Source organism: Sturnus vulgaris, chromosome 13, assembly GCF_052056855.1.
Source record: "Sturnus vulgaris isolate bStuVul1 chromosome 13, bStuVul1.hap1, whole genome shotgun sequence".
Taxonomy (NCBI): Eukaryota; Metazoa; Chordata; class Aves; order Passeriformes; family Sturnidae; genus Sturnus; species Sturnus vulgaris.
The window spans coordinates 2,074,729-2,087,465 of NC_142255.1; the positions used below are offsets into that span (position 1 = coordinate 2,074,729).

At 54.9% G+C, this 12,737-nt stretch overlaps 1 protein-coding gene and 1 long non-coding RNA gene across 2 annotated transcripts; both read left to right on the plus strand.

The window, feature by feature from the left end:
• Positions 1-11: 11 nt before the first annotated feature.
• On the plus strand, positions 12-911 carry LOC148222207 (uncharacterized). The gene is made up of 2 exons (XR_015806450.1): positions 12-125; positions 408-911. It is a non-coding gene; the product is annotated as an uncharacterized LOC148222207 (long non-coding RNA).
• Positions 912-4,718: 3,807 nt separating this feature from the next.
• ZP3 (zona pellucida glycoprotein 3) lies at positions 4,719-12,438 on the plus strand. The gene is made up of 9 exons (XM_014889254.2): positions 4,719-5,109; positions 6,636-6,754; positions 7,865-7,968; positions 9,043-9,220; positions 10,349-10,469; positions 10,548-10,639; positions 11,003-11,133; positions 11,501-11,584; positions 11,700-12,438. The coding sequence occupies exons 1-9, from the start codon at positions 4,786-4,788 to the stop codon at positions 11,807-11,809; spliced, it is 1,263 nt and encodes a 420-aa protein (XP_014744740.2). The 5' UTR covers positions 4,719-4,785; the 3' UTR covers positions 11,810-12,438.
• The last annotated feature ends 299 nt before the right edge of the window (positions 12,439-12,737 follow it).

The following is a 12,737-nucleotide window of genomic DNA, read 5'->3' on the forward strand; positions in this document are numbered from 1 at the left end:
GGAGGAGGTTTTGGGAACAGGGATTTTGGGACAGGATGGATTTGGGGACAGGAGGAGATCTGGGGACAGGGATTTAGGGACAGATTTGGATTTGGGGTCGTGGATGGGATTTGGGACAGGAGGAGGTTTGGGACAAGATTTGGGGTCAGGGCTGAAATTTAGGGACAGGGATGAGATTTGGGGACAAAACAAGATTTGGGGTCAGGACGAGATTTGGGGATGGGATAAAACCTAAGAGTGGGACGAGGACTGGGAGCAGGATGAGATTTGGGGACAGGCTTGGATTTGGGGACAGGGATTTGGGGACAGGGATGAAATTTAGGGACAGGAGGAGATTTGGGGAATGCATTAGATTTTGGGATAGGTTTGGATTTGGGGAAGGGGATGGGATTTGGGGCCAGAATGAGGTTTGGGACAAGATTTGGGGTCAGGGATGGGATTTGGGGACAGGAGATTTAGGGACAGCAAGGGATTTGGGGCCAGGACGAGATTTGGGGACAGGTTTGGATTTCGGGACAGGGATTTGGGGACAGGGATGGGATTTGGGGACGAGATTTAGGAACAGGTTGGGATTTGGGGACAGGACAGGTTTTGGGGACAGGACAAAGTTTAGGGACGGGAGATTTGGGGACAGGATTTGGAATTTGGGAACAGGATGGGATTTGGGGACAGGATGGGATTTAGGGACAGGATTTGGGATCATCCCGGGCCAGATTTCCCAGGAATTGCTGCTTTCCCACCCCCGGACAAAGTGGGAAAATTGGATTTTCCCTAGAAAAATTCTGGGATTTTTCGTGCTGCTCCTTCCACTTCCAGGGGAAATTGGGATTTGGGGCTGGAGCAGCTGCTCCCGGTGCAAATTAATGAATTAATGAATGAATCAAAATATTAAATAAACAGTTATTAATTAATTAATTGGCTAATCAATGACTTTATTTATTTATTTTTAATTGATTTATTCCTGGGAGAATCGCGGTGCTGCTTCCCGGGGAAATTCCAATTGGAAAAGAAAAAGTGAGGAATTATTTTTAAAAAGGGGGGGAAAAAAAGAAAATAAACAAAACCCCTAAAAGGCCATTCCCAGAAAATTCCCCATCCCTGGGACCTCGAAGTTTTCCTTGAAATTCCCAAAAATTCCAGCAGAAAATCTATCCAGGAAAGAATTGATTCCCTGGATTTTCCACTGAGCTCTGAGAGGAAATTCCCAAAGATTTGGAGGGGCTGGAGAGGAAATCCCGGGACTGGGAAAACTGGGAATGCTGGGATGGCCAAATCCCAACGTTTTTCCTGGATTTTTGGCACTTGGAAAGGGGAGACGAGCTCGGAATTCCCACAGGGAATGGGAAAAGTTGGGGTTCAATCCTTTTCCAGCTGGAAAAAAATGGGGAAAATTCCAGGAAAAGGAGGGAATTTGGGATCCTGGATCAGGCTGGAAGCGCTTCCCGATTTTTCCAGGCTTTGGAACTCCCTGATCCCGGGAATTCCACATGCACAAAAATCCCAGAAATCCCTCTGGAATCAGATTTCCCCCCTCCAGGGATATTTTTTTTCCCCTGGAAAACCTCAGGGAAGAGGGAAAAGCTCTTCCCAAAACTCCCTTTTTTCTATGAATTTCCTCCGTGCTGGAAAATCTGGGGATGGGATCAAATCTGTGACTGATTTTTTGGGAAAAAAAATCCATTTTGGGATGAGAGAGAGAGAGAGAAAGGAGGAATTGCAGCCCCGGAGTTTCATTCCTTGCTCCAAGGATTGTTTGGAATTGTTGGATCCCGCCAGGATAAACAATCCTTGGAATTCCTGCACTTGGAATTCCTTCCCCTGCTCCCAAATGTGGCTCTAAAATTCTCTTTTCCTGCTTTTTATTCCTCCTTTTTTTTTTTTTTTTTCTCCCCCCATGGAATTACAGCTTATCCCACTCCCATTCTCAAATCCTGGGATTTTGTGGGGCTGGGAAAGTTTCTTTTTTTGGGAATTCTGCAGCAAAAATTCCAGGGCTTTTTAATGGATTCAGGGATTCATGGAAAAGGGATCCTTGGGAAGAACAAGGATTCTCTCCCCTTGAATTTGGAATTTTTGGCCATGGAAAACTGGGAATTCCATGGGCTGGGCAGGAAATCCCGGGATAACCTCATCTGGAATTCCTAGGGATGAGATTCCAAGGGGGATTTGGGATTTGGGGTCATCCAAATCCTTGGATTTGGGGAAGGATTCCTGAATCCTTTCCCAGGCCCCAAATCCTCGTGGATTCCTTCCCCATTCAGGTTTTTTTTTGGGATCATCCCTTGGTTTTCCTGGGATCCAGAGGGATTTTGAAGTTAAAAACTTGGAAAGAGCCCAAATCCCAATCCCAGAGCCGGGAATGAAGGAAAACCTCGGGAAAATCCACTCCTGAAATAAATGAGGAAAAACTCCTGGAATTCTCAGAGCTCTCATCCCATCCCAGCAGCTCCCAGAATTCCCGGGATTAAATTCGGTTTTTAGGGAAAATGGAACAGGAAAAACAACCCCCAAAACTGGATTTGGTGCTTTCCCAGCTCCCTGGGAATTCCCGGGCTCTGCTATTCCCCCAAAAAAATTCTGCTCCTGCATTTTTCCAGGAGAGCAGAAATCCCCTTTTCCCTAGGGAAATTCCTCCCCCCACCTCCTATTCCCAGAAATTTTCCCTCTGGAATTCACCCCCTCCCCCCCTTGGGATCCATCCCGAGGGGTTTTTCCTGAAATCCCGAAGGAATCCCGGAGTTTTTTTGGGATGAGGAGAGGCCTTGAATCCAAGGATTCTTCCCCCACTCTCCTCGGCCGAGGAATTCCCGATATCTCCCTGACGCAGGAGCTCAACCTCTGGAATTCCTGGAATTTCCACTCGGTCAGAGCCGCTTCCAAAGTATTTTAAACACAGGGAAAAAAAACCCCCCAAAAAAACCAAAAAAACCCCCAGGATTCAGGGATTTTGGGATGAGCAGAAACCCCCTGGAAGGGGTGGAGGGGCTGACGCTGATCCATAAAATTTTTTTGGGAATGTTGAATCAATGCCAGCTCCAAAACCCCGGGAATTTCTTTGGGATCGACTCCCCCTTTCCCTTCGTTTACCTGGAATTTTTCAGCTGGAAAAAAAATCCCAGATCCGGGGGGATTTTTTCAGGTTTTCCAAAAAGCGGGATTTGGGAAAAACGGAGCCGATGGAAAACTGGGGGGGAAGGGGGGAGAGAGAGAAGTGAGGAGGGAGAGAAATTCCATTAAAAAAACCAGGATTGAGATAACAAAGGTCAATCAACAACCCCACAAATATGAGAAAAACTGGGAATGAGCCTGGAAAATCCATGGGATTTATTCCTAAGGAGCTTTCCCTGTTTTCCTTGGATTTAACGGAATGTGAAGAGCCTGGAGGGAGAAAAATGCTGGAATTTGGCTCCCGAGGCTGGAATTTGGGGGGATCTCGGTCATTCCCGATGCTCCAAACCCAAATCCCTTTTTTGGGGGGGGCGGGGGGGGGGGGGGGACGACCCCTGGAATTCGGGATCCCGGGAACAAGCGGAGCCTTGGATGAGGATTTTTGGGAAAAGGGGAGGGGGAACCCAGGTTGGATCCCCAAAAAAAACCCCGGGATTTGAGCATCCGCAGAGGTTTGGATCGCTGGGAATATCGGGGACCCCAAAATTCCAAACCCGGGAGAAAGGTCGGAGCCGAAATTCCCGAAATTTCTTCGGTTTTTTGGGATAGACCGTGGCTCCCCCACCCCCCAAAATTCCTCATCCGAGGGGGGAAAAAACGCCCCCTGCTTGCCGGGATTATCCCTGGAATTCGGGAAAACGAAGGAATTTTGGCCCCGACCTCGCTCTGGGGTTGGAATTTTGGGGTGTCCGGCATTCCCGGTGATCCAAACCAAAATTCCGGGTTTTTTGAGGGGGGATAGAACGTGGCTCTTCCCCTCCCCCTCCCCAAACCCTCATCCCAAACTCCTTTTTTCCCCGGGATCCCGAATTCCAGGGATCATCCCCGGGGCGTTTTCCCCCCTTGTTCTACCCCCAAGAAAAGGAATTTGGGTTTGGATCATCGGGAATGACCGAGACCCCGCCCCTGTCGCTGTCACCCTCAAATTCCAGCCAAAATTCCTTCATTTTTTGGAGGGGTAAAAGCAGGGAAAAACAGCGCTCCAGGGGTGCCGGGATTGTCCCTGGAATTCGAGATCCCGGGGAAAAGCGGAGTTTGGGGATGAGGATTTTGAGAGGGGGAAGAGAAGCCAAGTTCTATCCCAAAAAACCGAAGGAATTTTGGCTCTGACCTCGTTCCCAGGGCTGGAATTCGGGGGTGAGGGGGGGATCTCTCCGTCATTCCCGATCATCCAACCCCCTCTGGATGCGCAAATCCCATTTTTTGGGGGTGGTAGGACGTGATTTCCCTCCTCCCCTTTCCCAAAAATCTTCATCCAAGGGGAAATCAGCGCTCCGGGGGTGCCGGGGTTATCCCTGGAATTTGGGATCCCGGGGGAAAAGTGGAGCCTTGGATCGTCCCTTATCAGCTCGGAGCCCAAACAATTCCCTCCATCCGCGGCTCCGCGGCTCCGGCTGGGATAAACAATTCCCAAAAATCCGCCGGGAATGCTCATCCCCAACCCTCGCACCCCGGAAATGACGGGGGCGAGCTCAGGGGGCGCCCTTGGAATTCCAAGGGTGGGGGTGGGGGGAGTGGGGGGATGGAGGATGGGGGGGGGGGGGGCTCATTCCAAGCGGGATATAAATCCGGGATGAAATCCTCTTCCCACGCCGGGAATTCCAGGGATTTTCCGCGATGCTCTCCCAAATCCGCCTCCTCCTGGCGCTGCTCTGCGCTGCCCCGGCGGCTTCGGCGCCTCCTCCCTGGGATCCAAACCCCAATCCCTGGCTGTGGGGGGATGATTCCCATTCCCATTATTCCCATATTCCCGTGGAAGTGCAGTGCCAGGAGGGGCAGCTGGTGGTGATCGTGCACCGGGATTTGTTCGGGAACGGCCGCTTGGTCAGCGCGGCCGAGCTCAGCCTGGGCCCCGCCGCCTGCAAACATTCCCACCTGGATCCATCCCAAAAAACCGTCACCTTCAGCGCCGGCCTGCACGAGTGCGGCAGCACCGTCCAGGTGAGTCCTGCCCCTCATCCCGGGATTCTGCCTCGATCCCGGTATCCCGCCCTGGAGAGGCTCCAGGACATCCCGAGGTGTCGGGGGAGATCCAGGTGAGTCCTTTTCCCAATCCCGGGATTCCCACCTGGAGAGGTTCCCGGCTCCGTGCAAATCCCAGATTTAAGAGAGGTCCAGGTGAGTTTTTGTCCCGATACCGGGATTCCGCCCTGGAGAGGCTCCAGGAGATCCCGAGGTGTCGGGGGAGATCCAGGTGAGTCCTGGCCCCATCCCGGGATTCCCACCCGGAGCGGCTCCCGGCTCTGTGCAGGGAGATCCGGGTGAGTCCCGCCCCAATCCCGGGATCCCGCCCCGATCCCGGAATTCCACCCCGATCCTGGGATCCCCCCCTGGAAGGGCTCCCGGGGCGCCGCGGATCCCAGATTAAAGGGAGATCCAGGTGAGTCCCATCTCTATCCCGGGATTCCGCCCCGATCCCGGAATTCTCATCTGGAGAGGCTCCCGCGGTGTCGGGGAAGATCCAGGTGAGTCCCTGTCCTGATCCCGGAATTCCCACCCGGAGCAGCTCCCGGCCCCGTGCAAATCTCAGGGTTTTAGGGAGATCCGGGTGGGTCCCGTTCCGATCCCGGGATTCCCACAGGGATTCCCCCTGGAGCGGCTCCCGGGGCCGCGCCTATTCCCGGTTTTAGGGGGGATCCATGGGCCGGATCCGGGATCATTCCAGGGGCAGGAGGAGCCGGGATTTCCTGGGAATCAGAGCGGTTTTCCAGCAGATTTTTTCCCATTCCAGGCTGGAGCGTTTTCCCCGCAACTTTTCCCATTCCTCTGGGAAAAGCCCCTTTTCCCTCGGGTTTAATTCAGCTCCCTGAAAACAGAGATTTTCCATCCTTTTCCCATCTTTTCCATCCCCTTCTCCCAATCCCCTTTTCAATCCCCTTTCCCCCCTTTTCCCTCTCTTCCCATCCCCTTTTCCAACCTTTTCTCACTTTTCCATCCCCTTTTCCACCCCTTCCTTCCTTTTCCATCCTTTTCCAGTCCCTTCCCCCCTTTTCCATCCCCTTTTCACCCCTTTTCTCACTTTCTTATTTTTCCATCCCTTTCCCCCTTTTCCCATTCTTTTTCCACCCCTTTTCCCCCTTTTCCATCCCTTCAGAGATTTTCCATCCCCTTTTCCATCCCCTTTTCACCACTTTTCCATCCCTTTTCCCCTTTTCCACCCTCTTTCCCCCTTTTCTCACTTTCTTATTTTTCCATCCCTTTCCCCCTTTTCCATCTCTTCAGAGATTTTCCTTTCCATTTTCCCCATTTCCTCCCCTTTTCCATCCCCTTTTCCCCCATTTCCATGGATTCCCCCAGCATTCCCAGCGGTGGTGCTGGGACGAGGGGTGGCCTCTCCCATGGAATTCTCAATTTTTCTTCCCAGATCACCCCGGATTCCCTGATTTCTTTGAATTCCCGCTCACCCTGATGCTATCCCTGAACTGGGGATCCCCATTTCCCACGGAATTCCCGGTTTTCATTCCCAGATCACCCCGGATTCCCTGATTTACCGGACGCTCCTGAGCTACGACCCCAGCCCCGGCAGCAACCCGGCCATCGTGCGCAGCAACCCGGCCGTGATTCCCATCGAGTGCCACTACCCCAGGTTTGCCCGGATCCCACCCCCAATCCCGGCATTCCCAGGAATCCCATTCCCATCCCGGGATCCCACCCCCAATCCCGGCATTCCCAGGAATCCCATTTCCATCCCGGGATCCCACCCCCAATCCCGGCATTCCCAGGAATCCCGTTCCCATTCCCACTGTCCCCTTTCCAGTCGTGGCATCCCAATTCAGTTCTCAGCGTCCCCAGGATCCCATCCCACATTCCTGGCATTCCCGGGAATCCTATTCCCATCCCGGGATCCCAATCCCAGCATTCCCAGGAATCCTGTTCCCAACCCAGGATCCCATCCCACATTCCCAGAAATCCAGTTTCCATCCCAGGATCCCAATCCCAGCATTCCCAGGAATTCCATTCCCATCCCTGGATCCCATCTTGCATTCCCAGCATTCCCAGATCCCATCCACATTCCCAGCATTCCCAAGGTTCCCATTACTATCCTGGGATCCCATCCCACATTCCTGGGATTTCCACTCCTATCCAGTGTCCCCATTCCCATCCTGGTGTCCTATTCCCAGTGTCACCATTCCCATTCCCAGTGTCCCATTCCCTGTGTCCCATTCCCTTTTCCAGGTGAAATAACATCACCAGTGGCTCCCCATTCCCGTGTCCCATTCCCATCCCACTGCCCTCATTCCCAGTGCCCCATTCCCAGGGTCCCCATTCCCATTCCAGTGTCCCATTCCCTTTTCCAGGCAGGATAACATCACCAGTGGCTCCCCATTCCCATGTCCCATTCCCATCCCACTGCCCTCATTCCCAGTGCCCCATTCCCAGGGTCCCCATTCCCATTCCAGTGTCCCATTCCCTTTTCCAGGCAGGATAACATCACCAGTGGCTCCCCATTCCCAATGTCCCATTCCCAGTTTGCCATTCCCATCCTAGTGTCCCCATTCCCATTCCCAGTGTCCCATTCCTGTGTCCCATTCCCATCCCACTGCCCTCATTCCCAGTGCCCCATGCCCAGTGTCCCGTGTCCCATTCCCAGTATCCCATTCCCATCCCAGTGTCCCATTCCCAGTATCCCATTCCCATCCCAGTGTCCCATTCCCAGTATCCCATTCCCATTCCGGTGTCCCATTCCCTTTTCCAGGCGGGATAATGTCACCAGTGGCTCCATCCGTCCCACGTGGTCTCCCTTCAACTCCGCGCTGGCATCCGAGGAGAAGCTGCTCTTCTCCCTGCGCCTCATGAACGGTGCGGGATCGGGACTCCCCAATCCCCCTTTTCCCCCATCCCCTTTTTTCCCCATCCCCTTTTTTTCCCCCAATCCCCCTTTTTTTTTTTTCCCCCAATCCCCCTTTTTTTTTTTCCCCCAATCCCCCTTTTTTTTTCCCCCTCCCAATCCCCTTCTTTTCCCCCCCATTCCCTTTTCCCCAATCCCCTTTTCCTTCCCTTTTCCCCTTTTGAGATCATGTTGGGGATGATCCCATTGGATTTTCCAGAGGATTGGAGCTCCGAGAGGGCCTTTCTGGGATTCCCCATTTTCCCCTTTCCCTCATTTCTCAATCCCCTTTTCCCCCTTTTCCATCCCTTTTTTTCTTCCTTTCCTCGTTTTGGGATCACTTTGGGGATGATCCTGTCGGGTTTTCCAGAGAATTGGAGCTCTGAGTGGGATTTCTTGGGATCCCCTTTTTCCCAGTCCCCTTTTCCTGTTGGTTTTTCCAGAGGACTGGAGTTCTGAGCAGGATTTTCTGGGGTTCCCCTTTTTCCCAATCCCCTTTTACCGTTGGATTTTCCAGAGGACTGGAGCTCTGAGTGGGATTTCTCAGGATTCCCCTTTTCCCATTCCTTTTCCCAAACCCTTTTCCCTTTGGATTTTTTCCAGAGAACTGGAGCTCCGAGTGGGATTTCTTGGAGTTCCCCTTTTCCCAATCCCCTTTTCCCATCTCCTTTTCCCGCTGGTTTTTGCAGAGTATTGGAGTCCTGAGCGGGATTTCTCGGGATTCCCCTTTTCCCATCCCCTTTTCCCAATCCCCTTTTCCCAGTCCCCTTTTCCTATTATTTTTCCCAGAGGACTGGAGCTCTGAGTGGGATTTCTCAGGATTCCCCTTTTCCCATTCCTTTTCCCATTATTTTTTCCAGAGGACTGAAGCCCTGAGTGGGATTTCTCAGGATTCCCCTATTCCCATCCCCTTTTCCCAATCCCATTTTCCCAATCCCATTTTCCCGTTGGATTTTCCAGAGGACTGGAGCTCTGAGTGGGATTTCTCGGGGTTCCCCTTTCCCAATCCCATTTTCCCAATCCCATTTTCCCATTATTTTTCCCAGAGGACTGGAGCTCCGAGCGGGATTTCTCGGCGTTCCGCCTGGGGGACGTGCTCAACATCCAGGCCGAGGTTGGCTCCCACAGCCACGTCCCCCTCCGGCTCTTCGTGGATTCCTGCGTGGCCACCCTGGGCCCCGGCGCCGGCAACGAGCCCCACTACGCCATCATCGACTTCAACGGGTGTGTTTGGGGACATCCGGGGACACTTGGGGACACTTGGGGGTCAGGGGGAGGGTGGCACCTCATCCTGACCCACTGCGCCATCACCGACTTCAACGGGTGTGTTTGGAGATGTTTGGGGACATCTGGGGATGTTTGGGGACACTTGGGGACAGTCTGGGGACATTTGGGAGTCCGCGGGAGTGTGGCACCTCATCCTGTCCCACTACGCCATCATCGACTTCAACGGGTGTGTTTGGGGACATCTGGGGACACTTGGGGACAGTCTGAGGACATTGGGGGGTCCGGGGGAGGGTGGCACCTCATCCTGACCCACTGTGCCATCACTGACTTCAATGGGTGCACTGGGGACATTCGGGGACAGTCTGGGGATGTTTGGGGACACTTGGAGACATTTGGGGACAGTCTGGGCACATTCGGGGACATCTGGGGATGTTTAGGGACACTTAAGGGACAGTCTGGGGACATTTGGGGGTCAGGGGGAGGGTGGCACCTCATCCTGACCCACTATGCCATCATTGACTTCAACGGGTGCGCAGGGGACGTCTGGGGATGTTTGGGGACACTTGGGGACAGTCTGGGGACATTTGGGGGTCAAGGGGAGGGTGGCACCTCACCCCACTACGCCATCACCGACTTCAGTGGGTGCCCTGGGGACTTTTGGGAATGTTTGGGGACATTTGGGGACACTGAGGGACGTTTGGGGACATTCAGGGACACTTGGGGGTGTGCGGGAGGGTGGCACCTCATCCTGCCCCACTATGCCATCATTGGCTGCAATGGGTGCGCTGGGGACATTTGGGGATGTTTGGGGACACTTTGGGGTTTGGGACATGGTCAGGGGTGGTGACACCTCACTGTGCCATCAACGACTTCAGCAGGTGGGCCTGGGGACGTTTGGGGACAGTTTGGGGACACTTGGGGGTCTAGGGCATGGTGGTGACACCTCATCCCTCCCCATTGCTCCGTCATTGACTTCAATGGGTGAGTTTGGGGACATTTGGGGACACTTTGGGGATCTGAGAGCCACCCAGGTGCTGCTGAGCCCTTGTCCCTCCCTTGGGTGACCCGGGGACCCTTGGGGACACCTCGGTGCCAGCCAGGGGTGTGACCCTGCTGTCCCCACAGCTGCCTGGTGGACGGGCGCTCCGATGCCACCAGCTCGGCTTTTGTCACCCCCCGTCCCCGGCAGGACGTGCTGCGCTTCCAGATCGACGCCTTCCGCTTCGCCGGCGACCCCCGCAGCCTGGTAACCCCCGGGGACACCCTGGGGACACCCCGATGTCCCCAACCCCGCGGTGGCCCCAGCAGTGTCCCCTCCCCGCAGATCTACATCACGTGTCACCTGAAGGTGACACCGGCCGAGCAGAGCCCGGACGCGCTGAACAAGGCCTGCTCCTTCAGCAAGGCGCGCAACACGTGAGTGACACCGCGGGGACAGCGCCGTCACCTCCCCGCCATGGTGGCACCTGGTCATCAGTGTCACCTCCCTGTCCTGGTAGCACCAGGTCATCAATGTCACCTCCCTGCCCTGGTGGCACTTGGGTGATTGGTGTCACCTCCCCACCATTGGTGGCACTGGGTGACCAGTGTCACCTCCCTGCCCCGATGGCACCTGGTGATCAGTGTCACTTCTCCACCATGGTGGCACCAGGTCATCAGTGTCACCTCCCTGCCCTGGTGGCACTGGGTGACTGGTGTCACCTCCCCACCATGGTGGCACCTGATGTCACCTCCCGACCATTGGTGGCACTGGGTGACCGGTGTCACCTCCTGTCACAGCTGGGCGCCCGTGGAGGGGACAAGGGACATCTGCAGCTGCTGTGAGCTGGGCAACTGCGGCAGCGCCGCGCTGGCCCGGAGCCTGCGGCCACCAGAGCCATGGAACGGCCACCGCTACCGGAGACACGACAGTGAGGGGACACGGGGACAGGGGGACACAGGGATAGGGGACATTGAGACAGGGGGACGGGGGAATGGGGGGCATGGGGACATGGGGACAGTGGGGATCCCAGGGACAGGGGGACACAGGGACATGGGGACATTGTGGATGGGGGACAGTGGGACAAAGGAATAGGGGACACAGGGACAGGGGGACATGGGGACAGGGGAATGGGGGACATGGGGACAGTGGGGATCCCAGGGACAGAGGGGCCATGGGGACAATGGGGACGGGGTGATCCCTCCTCATTGTCCCTCCTTGTCCTTTGCTGTCCCCTCACTGGTCCCCTAACTGTCTGTCATTGTCCCCTGTGTCCCCTGTGTCCCCTGTGTCCCCAGGTGCCACCTCCGAAGCCGATGTTGTCATCGGGCCAGTGCTGCTCTCCAGTGACCCGCGGGGCCAGCGCCCCGAGAGCCACCCGGGTGAGTGTCCTGAGGTGACATCGGTGACATTGGTGACAATTGATCGGTGACATCAGTGACACTCAACCGGTGACAATCCCCGCTCACCTGTGTGTCCCTTCCTGTCACTTTGCAGGCGCGGTGTCACCGCTGGGCCTGGGGACAGTGCTGGCCTGCGCCGTGGCCGTGGTGGCCGTGGCCGGAGCCGCGCTGGCCCTCGGCCTGAGACGCCGGAATTCCCAATAAATCCCGGAAAGATCAATGGAATTCCCAATAAATCCCAGAATAATCAACCGGATTCCAAATAAATCCCACAAGGACCAACGGAATTCCCAATAAATCCCAGAAAGATCAATGGGATTCCCAATAAATCCCACAAGGACAAACGGTGTCACTCTGGGGGGGAATCCTGGGAATGGGGCAGGCAGCGTCACCAGTCCTGTCCCAGTGTCCCCATCCCCAGTGTCCCCATTCCCATTCCCACTGTCCCCATTTCCACTGTCCCCATTTCCAGTGTCCCATTCCCATGCCAATGGCCCCATTCCATTCCCAGTGTCCCCAGTCCTAATGTCCCCATTCCCATTGTTCCCATTCCCACTGTCCCCATTCCCATCCCACTGTCCCTATTTCCGGTATCCCCATTCCCCTCCCAGTGTCCCCATTCACATTCCCAATGTCCCCATCCTCATTCCCAATGTCCCCATTCCCATCCCGAAGTCTCCTTTCCATTCCCAGTGTCCCCATTCCCATCCGGTGTCCCCATTTCCAGTGTCCCTATTCCCATTCCCCATGTCCCTATCCTCATTCCCAATGTCCCCATTCCCATCCAGATGTCCCCATTCCATTTCCATTTTCCCCATTCCCACTGTCCCCATCCCAGTGTCCCCATTCCCATTCCCCATGTCTCCTTTCCATTCCTAATGTCCCATTCCCAGTGTCCCCATTTCCAGTGTCCTCATTCCCATTGTCACTGTCCCCATTCCCACTGTCCCCATTTCCAGTGTCCCATTCCCATCTCAATGCCCCATTCCCGCTATTCCCATTCCCATCTGGATGTCCCCATTCCCAGTGTCCCTATTCCCAGTGTCCCCATTCCCATCCCACTGTCCCCATTCCCAGTGTCCCCATTCCCATTCCCCATGTCCCCATCCTCATTCCCAATGTCCCCATCCCA